The 12,858-nt window shown below is 36.2% G+C and overlaps 1 protein-coding gene across 1 annotated transcript in view; it reads right to left on the bottom strand.

The window, feature by feature from the left end:
* TMX3 (thioredoxin-related transmembrane protein 3) overlaps window positions 1-12,858 on the bottom strand; it is a 37,511-nt gene that overhangs the window by 16,166 nt on the left and 8,487 nt on the right. The window contains exons 5-10 of the mRNA XM_010862335.1: window positions 9,788-9,833; window positions 8,127-8,207; window positions 5,991-6,090; window positions 5,238-5,315; window positions 2,564-2,630; window positions 1,044-1,142 (exon numbers count right to left, since the gene is read on the bottom strand). Of these exons, the coding sequence (XP_010860637.1) occupies window positions 1,044-1,142; window positions 2,564-2,630; window positions 5,238-5,315; window positions 5,991-6,090; window positions 8,127-8,207; window positions 9,788-9,833 (471 nt within the window). The remainder of the gene's footprint in view (window positions 1-1,043; window positions 1,143-2,563; window positions 2,631-5,237; window positions 5,316-5,990; window positions 6,091-8,126; window positions 8,208-9,787; window positions 9,834-12,858) is intronic.

Here is a 12,858-nt window from a genome sequence, read left to right as displayed (position 1 = left end):
TACTAGACAGGGTAGCCTATCCCTTCTCCAGTGGATCTTCCTGACCCAGGAATTGAACCGGGGTCTCCTGCATTGCAGGCAGATTCTTTACCAACTGAGCTATCAGGAAAGCCCCAATAATGGTAAATATTTAACAATTCATATACTCAAACTGCATTCTTTCACACAACTCACAAACTGATGAAAGTTAAGTATTTTGTTGAAAATTAACACAAACTAACAAAGCACTTCTTCCTAACACATGGTTGGCTTCTTATAATTTTTGTAGTTTATATCTATTTGAGACCATTCAGCTAGTTTCTTACAGCTTTCTTTCTGTATCTATATTTATATTTGCTTTGCTTATCATTTTCGAGCATGTAACTTCAAGAAACCATGCCAACCTGACACCCTTATTTTCCGCACAAGTAGAAGTGTGCTTTCAAAGGTTGTCATTACTTGTATTCCAAACTCTATTACAAAATCAGTCTTCTGAGGACAGGTTTCTGGTGGTTATTTTTCTTATTTCCTTATTATCCAGGCTCTGTTTTCCCTGTCACTACTGATTCTTTAACGAACACTTTCATGTTGTTGCTAAGTCGCTTTAGTCACGTCTGACTCTGTGCAATCCAATAGACATCAGCCCACCAGGCTCCCCCGCCCCTGGGATTCTCCAGGCAAGAAGACTGGAGTGGGTTGCCATTTCCTTCTCCAATGCATGAAAGTGAAAAGTGAAAGTGAAGTCCCTCAGTTGCGTCAGACTCTTAGCGACCCCATGGACTGCAGCCTACCAGGCTCCTCTATCCATGGGATTTTCCAGGCAAGAGTACTAGAGTGGGGTGCCAACTCCTTCTCCGAACGTACCCTTTCTAGCTAATCTTTATTCCACATGTATGTTCTTTGGTAATATTCATCTATATTCTCATAAAGTTGAACTGGCATTCAGGTCTGAAAGAAGGAATGATATTATGAAATAGAAATTAAAAACTCATTTCCTACAGATTTATGTAATCAGTTAAGGAAAAGCTTTGTAGAGTGATGGAGAGTTGTACATATGCTGTTACCAGTGTCTCCAAGTTCATACAAGAGGAAGCCATCCATCGTAAGGTAATTCTGAAACCTCTCCCTGTTGATCCAAGATGACAGATCACCATCTTCATACTCTTTAAAACAAAGTTAATAAATTAGAGTACAAATATGACATTAAAATGTTTACAATGTTTAATCTAGCAATATTTATAAAATGCCTGACACAGGACCATAATCTTAAAATCACGAACTTCATTTTTAGAAAGCTATTCGAAGCAAACAATCAAATGTAAAAAGAGGATTAATACACAAAACAATTCATCATTATAGCATCATTAACACAGCAAAAGATAAATAAATAAAAATATAGGAGATAACTGAAATACCCTAAACAGGAAGTAATTTAAATCATTATGGTACACATTGAGGAAGGCCATTTATACATTTTTAAAAATTACAATAATTAAGGGGTGAAGCAGGTGACAAAATAATACAACATGACTGTAATACTGCCAAAAATGCAGTATGTAAGAAAACTGACAGAATGATAAAATGAAGGCACATATATACTCCTACTACATAGTTTTCCTGGGCTCATGATTATTCTTGGATGATGTCCTTATAGACAATTATTTTACTCTAATTTCTTTGCTCTTCTGTATTTTATGACATCCTTTTTCTTATGTAAAACAAAATCACATATAACATCAAACACAGTATTTTAGCCTTTTTCTAACATCATATACTTCCTCTGACAGGAAATACAATATCCAAGATAATTCTGTCCTAATTAGAAATGTAAGTCTGAAAAATGATCACAACTGCATGAAAAAGCAGCTGATGGAAACGCCTGCCAACGTGTTTGAAGGAAGACTGGATTTTATTGACTTCTTGAAAGATGTGCTTTTTCGGTCACTTGCTAAACAGAACGTTTTCAAGTTATCACACCTATAAAATGAGTAATATGACACAAATCTGAAAGCATTTATGGATTCAGATTGATGACTTAGGAGAGTAAACATAAAACCAGAAGTTGATCACTGGGTCACAATCTCCACTCCAGGTCAAATTTTCTGAAGATTATACATGAAAGTGATAAAACTAAAACTCATTAGGAAATATACCACGCCCTCTGAGCTTCATCCCCATGCTCCTGACATTATCAACAACAATGAAAAGGCAGGAGAAGCAGGCTTCACTGTGGAAGATGGCTTATTTCTTCCACTTCTTTGTGTGTCTCAAATGTCAGACCCTTTTAAAATGAATTCTGAATATTTTAAAGTAATGTAGAGAAACTGCATAGGGCTCATTTCTAAAGAAGGCAAATGATTTGATTTAAAAAAAAGAAAAAGAAACTTATTGTAAGGAAACTCAGAATGAAAGACCACTGAGTGGAAAACATGAAGCTGAAGGGTAAGAAAACCCAGCAGTCACTGAGCTAATGGGTTTTGTGAACAGTAGGTGCATCTGACAGCAACATCTAAGGCATGTAATAGACACAGCATTTTAATCATAAGCTGTTTTGTTTTACATCAGTTAAAATGCTGGAACTTACCATCATAAACAAAATAGGTTTCATCTTTGAAAACAAGCACGGCGGGCATCTCTTTCAGGGTCACATACTGCATAAACCAGAAGAGGAAATGAGTTTGACAGTTAAAATTTTTCAGTTGGTCACCATGAGTTTTAAAAGTTTTGAAAGATACTTGGGGGAAAACTCACAATGCTAACAAAAAAATTACAAACGGTTAAAAAGAACACAATCAATCTCAAGCTCATTCAGTGACTGGACTTGTTACCTCTTGATACATCCCCTGGTACGTGCCCTGTCTGCTATGGAGGAACCATGGAATATTCTTAGAGTTGCTAACAGACAAAGATATCACAAGAAGTGGGGTCCAGGCGGCACGCTGAAATGGCAGAGGAGCTGGGGCGGAAGTAGCAGGCAGCACAGGCCCATCCTCCCCCCAACTCTCAGGCCGTGTGACAAAGACTCCTTCACTGCAGCTGTGAGTCGGCTTCCTGTGAACCCAGGAGGCATCACTACCTCACTGGAGAATAAGAGATGCTAACATATGGGAGAGGCGAGAACAGGCTTAGACTGGTTCATGAATGAGAACTCATAATGGCAATAAATAAGAAGAAATTCATTCAGTGGGTGCCTGCTTCTTAGCCCTGTGCTGTGCTTAGTCATGTCTGACTCTCTGCGACCCCATGGACTGCAGCCCGCCAGGCTTCTCTGTCCATGGGGATTCTCCAGGCAAGAATACTGGAGTGGGTTGCCATGCCCTCCTCCAGGGGATCTTTCCAACCCAGGGATAGAAGCCAAGGTCTCCTGCATGGCAGGTGGATTCTCTACCCACTGAGCTACCAGGGGAGCTGTGTTGTACTAATTTCAAAAGAGAAAAATTACAGAAGAGAAATCAGCATCAGAGCAGGAAAGATGTAACTTGGGTAAGCCACAGAGAATTACTACATGACATAAAAATGAACAAATTAGTAGACGACTAATAAAATAAAAATAATAAAAGGAAGGACAGCTGTCCTGGAAAGATTAAAAGGGAGGGAGGTATGTCTCAGGTGATACAGAATGATCTGGTTACAATGCATTAAAAAATTCCACAGCACCATGAAGACAGCCACTGAAGGGCAGCGGTAAAGCCCTCAGGAGAGGCTCTGCCATCAAGCACACCGCTAGTCACCCATCCATACTGATGCTCTCGGAGCAGTTCAGAACATCCCATGTCTCTCCCTTCCAAGGGCATCCCTGAGTCAGCCATTCCTGAAATCACACACCTGTGAGGCACCTATCCCCATTACTCCTCTGAAACCGTTTCTCTTAAAACCATCAACTACCTCCATGGGGACAAACACCACTGTTCCTTCCTCAAGTTGGTGTTTCACAAGCATCTTGCACAACTGGCCACTCTTCTCTTACATACCTTGTATCCTGGCTTCCCTTTCACCTTGTTTTCCTACTTTACTGGTGAGTTTTTCTCATTATTCTCTGCTGTCTTTAGGACCCGGGACCTTTTACCCACCACCTTCCCCAAATTTGCACTCCATGTTTGAGAAGTTTATTTTATTATTTATGCGGCTGTGACTTAACTCCCAACCCTTATATCCAACAACTTATTTGATGTTTGTACTTGGATGCTTAGTATGTCAAATTAAAATAAACCTTCAAAACTCGATCTTTCCTCCCATACTCTTACCTTGTTCCTTCCCCAGTATTCCCAAGCCCCTAAGTAACACTACCAGCTACCTACCCAGTTGTTCAAACCAAAAACCTAGAGTCATCCTTTTATTAAATTACTAAAGCACCTCTTTATTTTGCAACTGAACAATTCAAAGTCACAGCTAGAGTCTTTTCATGTTTGAACCTGAACAACTATTTCTCAATCAAAATGAATTACAACCAAGAGAACACGTACAATGACTTATTCTTCATCTCTTTTCCTCTAGGGCAAGCTCAAACAATTCCATCTCCAAACATAATTCTCTCCTTCTCCCTAATTCTTTTACTACCTTTCAAGCCTAAATCCTAGATTGTTTCAAGAGCTCAACTGATGTTCCTGATTGAGTCTCATCCTGATCCAGTCCCTTTTGCACTTAGCAGAGGAATGTCCTTAAAACAGACTTGAGACCAAGTCCTTCCCTAGCCCTTCGCACGCGTGGCCATGACCTACAAGGCTTCCACTGGCCTCTACCTCCCTCTCGTCTTTCTCACTGCAGTACAGCCGCAGTGGCGACCGCTGTCACTCCACTACGCCGGGCAGGCTCTCATCCAGGGCATTTGCATCCCCTGGTCCTTGTTTCTGGTTTACTTTGGCCACAGACCTGTGTGTGGCTCCTTCATGTCCCGTAAGTCCCAGTTCAAATATATTTTCTCCTCAGACAGATACTTCTTGATCAACCAGTCAAGAGCAGCCATCCCACCTCTAAATGACTACACTGCTGCTTTTTTTTTTTTAAGCAGTTATGATATCTTGTTCACAGCTTTGTTTCCCGAGGACCCAAGCACAGAAAGACTCATCTACAATACTAAAATTTAATCCACTTCCCCATCCACAAGAACATAACCTCTACCGTATGAGGGTCCTGATGACTTTGGTTGTCATCAATAATCCAGGACTTAAAACTGTGCATGCCACAATGATTAAAGAACAATCAACAGTTGTTGAATATACATATTAACACATTACTTAAAATTCAACTTAAAATATTACCGCAGGGACGACTTCTTCTGAGGCAGAAAAGAAGTATGTATATACAATTAATTCTGAAGCAGCATCAATGTATTTCTCCTGTGAAGATACAAACAGAAAAAAGGTAACTTTTAAACAGTAACCAAGATCAAAATTCATTCCTCATTAAACATTCAGAGCAAGTAGTATCATTGCTAAGTATTAATAGATCACGACAATTTGCTACCTTAAATCCTTTCATTTGGAAAGATTAAACATAAATAAACTGTTTCTTAGGCAAAAGACCATTATAACTAAGTGCTTTTATATGCCTTCAAATAATGTTCATTAAATAAAACAAGCTCAAATTACATTTATTAATTTAATTTGCTAATGAAGAGATAAGTGCATGTCCACACATGCAAACATACACATACATGTATACAATAATCTTACAACAGTGAGCTTTTGCCTATTACACTCAACTGCACGTTGCAGTCTCAAAGTCTCAAAATGCTGAAAAGCAATACAGAATTTAAATAAATAGGTCAAGAACAGAAGAAAGACTAAGGTAGGCCACATCCACCCACTTTTTACTCAATTGTTTCATGAAGGCAAATACTATAGGGGGTATATGACAAAGTGCTTTTATTATAAAAACACTTAGATTGAACTAAAGTATTCCTAATAACGATGAAATAAGTCCTGAGTTTTTCAAGAAAGTCTTCATTATACAGAAAACTAAATTATAATACATTCTGTTCTTACGGATTAAAAAATAAAATCATTTGATACCTTCAGAGGTGACTCTCCACCTATATAAACAAAAAATACGCGATGTCTCTTCTGCATATGTTCAAACATCTGCTGACTCGGAAGTGGCCGGATTAGAGCCCTGTTTGAAAATAGAACACATGAAAAAAACCTTGTACTTGAACTAAGAGTAGTACATACTTTATTTCTATTTATGTCAGCCCATCATGTCTAATGTCACAAACTTTTATTACTGTATGAATTGCCTTTTAAGTGTATCATTCAATCCACATAAATCTTATAAACTATAGCCCATGACCACTATTAAAACACAGTACCTACAATTTGATCTACCAGTTTAAAAAATAAGCTTTAAATATGTCCCTCTGGAGAATATCACCTTAACCAATGTTTGGATAGGCAAAGATGGAACTATAATCCATTTAGAATCCTCAGCTAAAAACAAAACCATCCACGTGAGAGGTAATTTTTTTCTCCCTTTCAAAAGATCATTCACACAAACACACTGTGAAATATACTATTCTAGGAGTTAATAACATTATATTTAGAATGTTTATGTCTTACTCTGTCCATTTAAATGCTATGTAGTTTTAAAACACCCTACAAAGATTAAAATCTAAAATGTTCCTAAGTATGTTATTCTTCTCGGGAAAAATAAAATGGAAAATGGTAGCATATAAGAATTTTATGAAAACAAAACTGTTAGAAGTTTTATTATATACTTCAAAGCCAAATAAACTGAGAAATGAACTACATCAAAGGTGACTATAAAACATATGACTTATGAAATATTATTAAAAGCTAAGAGGCAGTCTGCTTCTAAATGTGGTCTATAAGATTTTTATTCCATCACATTTGCAAAAAGAACAAAATGTATTCTGCAAAGGCAAACATATTTTCAAAATGCACAGTTCTTTAAATGCATTGCATCACTCTATTCTAGTCTCTATTTTCATGCGTGAGTAATTAACTGGTAAGTGACGCAACTCCAGAAGTGATTCTTGAAATTTCCTTTGCAGTAGATTCAGTCCTGGTTACATCAGGAGAAGGCCATCTTAAAATTGCCAAAACATAAAGACTAATCTAAACCACAGGGGAATAAAGTAACCCTAATAGAGACCCCCTCATGTAATATAAAGTTATCTCAAAATTATTCACAAAGCAAATAAAATGAAACATGCAATCAGTAAGAAAATACAGTAAAAATTATACTTTATCAAAGCTTTGCAAACTTTAATATTCAAAGATCATTCCTAATTCTGTGTCTTTTCTCAAATAATTTAAGCTAGATAGTATCATGCCACCCAACAAATCTACCCCAGGATTTCAATTTAACTTAAAAATATTTAGAGCTATCAATATATTACATCCTGTCAAACTCATAAGCTACTATATTTTCAAAGTAACCTACTTTGATAAATGTTCTCTTCAAGACGTTATACATAATCCCACTAAACAATTATATGCACCAACTTTCTATATATGCCAGCAAGATGTAAATTAAAAAAAAAAAATCACCAGATTCAAACCAAAAGGAAAGACAAAATTCGTTTTCTTAGCAGTAAAACTTCAGAGATCTGAAACTCAAAAAGATCTCTGGGTTCTAATTACATTATATTCTAAGCAAAATGTGCAACAATACCTCACAGCTGGCATACAGGAGCATGTGAAAGATGAGGGAAAGAATCTTAGTTACATCTCAAAAGCATCTTCACGTATCACAGGCTAGGGATTAAAGTCTAAGACTATTCAGAACATCACGTTGTAGGGTTTCTCTTAACACTGAAACTAGACAATGAGCAAAATAATGTAAACCAGGTCGTACAAAGGCAAAACCATCATGAAATAAAAATTAAGGTTCACAAAGCCGTTAGAAGTAATCAAGTCTTGAAAATGTATTAAAAAAATCCATTGGGGAAAAGCTCTTCTATACACAAAATAAATTTAAATGTGAGTGAGGTCAGCAAGTATGTAACATAAATCATGGACCCCTTTATTTTTCTAGAGAAGCTCTTTGCATATGCTGTGCAACTCTATCTCTCCTCATAGACAATTTTATTTAAAAACCTAAAAATATGTATATTCAGTGCAGTTTATTAAAATACATTTAATTTTCAAACACTGATATCCTAAAGGCCTGTCAGAATACAAACTTACCCTGACACTCTGTGAGCAAACTCAATTATATCATCTTTTGTTCGTGGTCCTCTATAATTATATGCTAGGTCTCCTTTTAATCTTAAAAGAAGAAAAGAAGATAAAAGTTTACATTAACTGTTTTCATATTTAATGATAATCACTCTCTATTGTTACACAAATTACAGCATACAAAACAGTAAATGGAGTTTTAGAAGCAGCATAATCATGGGGAAAAAACAGCTGAACACTGCCTTCAGGGGATCAACAACTCAAAATGCAAAGAAGAAGACTATATTTTTCTAAAATTATGTGAAAATATTTTACTCTATGTTTGATAGCTGCATATATTCATCCTTCTAATAAATGAAAAACATACACATTCATCGTCAGGAACTCAAAGCATAAGTCTTACTATCTTAGTCTTATGGACTCTGTAGGAGAGGGAGAGGGTGGGGAGATTTGGGAGAATGGCACTGAAACATGTATAATATCATGTATGAAACGAGTCGCCAGTCCAGGTTCGATGCACGATACTGGATGCTTGGGGCTGGTGCACTGGGACAACCCAGAGGGATGGTATGGGGAGGGAGGAGGGAGGAGGGTTCAGGATGGGGAACACAGGTATACCTGTGGCGGATTCATTTCGATATTTGGCAAAACTAATACAATATTGTAAAGTTTAAAAATAAATTAAAAAAAAAATAAAAACAAACAAACAAAAAAAAGGTCAGTGAAAGGACAGGGAATTAATATTTTGGTAAAGATAAAAACAATTTTAAGCAATACAACAGAGTAACGTGATAAATCCACCAAGATTACAGGGTAAAACAATGCATTAAAAACACCTCTTCTAGAAAATTAGATAATCTTCTAAAATCTTGCCAATGAATTGTGTCCAACTAACTGAAATTTTAAAAGTTGTGAAAGTGCAACAGAACACCTATAATTAAACCAAAAGAATAAAAAAGATAATTAACTGAACACAGGAAACTAAGAGGCTTAGCAAACATTTTTAAACAGTGGGAGAAGGAGGGAGGCCAACACAGAACCCAAGGAATTAAAAAATAACTTACTTTATTACAAAAATAAGTTTCCAAGTAATTCCTCAAGTCTTCATATTACCAAAATAAGGATGAGATCAGGATTAAACTCATGAGAAAATTCAATAAAACCATGATTACAAAACAAGGCCTTTAGAATTATCACAAGATATTTTTTACTGTATATGCTCTGTGACAGATGTGGTCAAATCTATAGGTGATAACTAACATCCATCAATTTTATTCTCTTTTTCTTTCACCTCTAATGAAGCAAGTCTATTTTAATTATAGAAAAGTAAAATCTGTTAAGAGATAGGATTCACAAGTTAAACAGAATACACTCTTGAGCACCAGAGGGGTAAAAGACCTGTTGTAATTCACAACTGTACACCTTTGTCCTGCTAAGCGCCTCTCACAGTCCAACTCAAAACACATTTGGTGAATTAGCCTTAAACCACACATTAACTTAAGTGCAAAGAAAAAGCACAGATGGATCCCTTTCCCTGGACCACACTGCACCTAGAAAGAACTGCTGAACCCAAGTCTTCAATTCTCCAAGGAAGCTACTAGAAATATAATAAAATGTAAGTAGAGTGAACTAATAAAAATACACATATAAACATACAACACTCAACTTACAGCTTAATTGTTGGATAACCTCGAACTCCAAACTCTGAAGCAATGCCTTGATAAGAAAAAGAATAAATAATTCTAAATTTTTTTAAAATGAGAAACTAGGTAATAAATGAGCCTTTTACTTAAAAATATATATACTTACACAAACCCATATAGATATGTTGTTCTTAACTCTTAAAAAATAATGTAAACACACAAAAAGGAAAAAACATGACATTCTCATACAAAATAATTACTTGATAATCCAACTTATGACTTACACAAAAATACTATAACAAAATAAAAAATAAATTCCAAGAGAGTAAGTTTTATCTATAAAGTACTTATTTTAAAAGATGTTGTTTTTTTAAAAAATTATATATAAATATATATACACCCACACGTATATAAAGTCTCACTCTTCATTTGACTTCATTTACAGGACACATTTCTCCAAAAAAAGGCCCATCTCTTCCGTTAGTGTTTTCTGAGTCTTAAAAGAACTGCTTTGTACTTTAATTTTAAAAACATGAACTGTAATTGCAAAAATATTATCTCAAAGCAACATTACTTGTTTTAAAAGTTTCTGCTTTTGTAACAACCTAGAGTATTAATAATTTCAGTTACTTCAAAGTTACTGTGAAATCTCCACATTAATTAAAATAAGATACAGTCACTACAATGGCATCTTTTTAAGGAGAACAAAAAATAGTAACGAAAATAAGGAAACCATAGAGAATTAGACGACTTTAAGAGGCATAGTAATCACTATAGAAAATCAAAACTATACTACTTTACAGATTTAAGGCAACTGGGACAGAAAAAAAAAGAAATAAAATATTCTCAGTAGGCAAAATACAATATGTTTACACAACTATCCTAACTTATGCAAAGTATACTGTATTTACTCACATAATTGCTCCCTCTGTTCATTTTCTTTTATTTCCAGAATATTTTTTATGACAGTTGGGTATAAAAAAACTGGGTGCTGATTTACCAATCACTTTAGTAATCATTAATTTTGGTTTCTCTCCCCCGCACCAAAACACAGGAAAAAGACAAAGTGAATTTGTGACAGATAGTACCGAAAATCTCTCCTCCTTTCTTTTTCAACTCTAGACCTTTTCCCTTAAACATGAAGAGAGGTGACTAGGAGGCTCTGGCCAGTGATCAACAATGGCTTTTATTAGAGATGGCACAAACAGTAGGGGTGACAAAAATAAAAACCTGGTGTATACATATGAAGATACAGGTCCTGTCTCTGAATAGCCCTGTGAGCTTAGACCAACACATAATTTATCCGTGCCTACCTCTAACTTAGGACTTAATTCTATCAAGTGTTACACATACATATATATAATTGAAGTACAGTTGGCTTTCAATATTATATTAGTTACAGCACAGTGACTCAATGTTTTTATAGACTACGCTCTACCTAAGGTTACTATAAAACATGGCTGTACTTCTCTGTGCTGTGCAATACAGCCTTGTTGCTTATTTACACATGGTTTGTAGCTCTTAACCCCACGCTCCTATCCCACCCCTCTTTGTTTCCCTCGCCCTACTGGCATCCATACTTGGTTTTCTATTATCTGTGAGTCCCTTTCAGTTTTGATATTAATATATACATTGGTTTTGTCAGATTCCACAAACAAGTGATAACATACAATATTTATCGTTTTTTGTCTGCTTATTTCACTAAGCATACTACTTTTTAGGTCCATTCATGTTGCTGCAAATGGCAGAATTTCACTCTTTTTTTATGACTAAATAGTCCACTGTGTATATATGTGTGTGTGGGTGTCTCTCTTTCTCTGCCTCTCTCTCTCTCTCTATATATATACATATATACACATTTCTCGCATCTTCTTAAACCAATCATCTGTTGATGGGCACTTGGATTGTTTCCATGTCTCAGTTCAGTTCAGTTCAGTTCAGTCGCTCAGTCGTGTCCGACTCTTTGCGGCCCCATGAATCGCAGCACGCCAGGCCTCCCTATCCATCACCAACTCCCGGAGTTCACTCAGACTCACGTCCATTGAGTCAGTGATGCCATCCAGCCATCTCATCCTCTGGTGTCCCGTTCTCCTCCTGGCCCCAATCCCTCCCAGCATCAGAGTCTTTTCCAATGAGTCAGCTCTTCACGTGAGGTGGACAATGTACTGGAGTTTCAGCTTTAGCATCATTCCTTCCAAAGAAATCCCAGGGCTGATCTCCTTCACAATGGACTGGTTGGATCTCCTTGCAGTCCAAGGGACTCTCAAGGTATTATAAATACTGCTGCCACTGGGGTGCATATATCCTTCCAAATTAGAGTTTTCGTTGTTTCCAGATATATACCCAGGAGTGGGATTGCTGGATCATAGGGTAGTTCTAGTTTTAGTTTTTTAAGGAAGCTCCATACTGTTTTCCAAAGTGGCTATATCAATTTAATTCCCACCTACAGTACACAACTGTTTTCTCCACATCCTCGCCAACATTAGTTATTTGTAGACTTTTTGATATCAGCCATTCTGAGAGGTGAGAGGCAACATGCCTTTGTGGCTCTGATTTGCATGTCTCTAATAATTAGTAATGTTAAGCATCTTTTCACATGCTTGTTAGCCATTTGTATGTCTTTTTTGGAGAAAAGTCCATTTAGGTCTTCAGCCCATTTTTTAATCAGGTAGTTTTTTTTGATATTGAGTTTTTTTGATATAAGCTGTTTCTATATTTTGGTATTAAACCCTTATTGATCATATCATTTACAAATACTTCTGGGTCAAGGATATTCTAATTGAATACTGTTATTGAGATTGCCCTCTTTCAAGTAAAAATAGATTATGTGAGTAAATATGTTCTTAATGCTCCTCACCTCAAATTAAGAAGGCAGGCAAACATAAGCCCTGATTACCTTCAAATGCATCTAATTAAGTGCCAAAATACAGAGACAAACGTCACTGATCTGGAGAGAGAGGGTATAGCTAGTAGCAACGGCTTACATAACTCAAAATCTACACAAATCAAATGAAATATGCAATCAATGAGAAAAATGGTGGTGGAATTGTATAGCTGATGTTACAGTTCTCGTAACAGGCTGCAGTGAGAGAATCCCA

Source organism: Bison bison, unplaced genomic scaffold (assembly GCF_000754665.1).
Source record: "Bison bison bison isolate TAMUID 2011002044 unplaced genomic scaffold, Bison_UMD1.0 scf7180017864481, whole genome shotgun sequence".
NCBI classification, from domain to species: domain Eukaryota; kingdom Metazoa; phylum Chordata; class Mammalia; order Artiodactyla; family Bovidae; genus Bison; species Bison bison.
Note: the sequence above shows the minus strand (reverse complement) of the source record. Positions and strands in the feature narration are given on the sequence as shown.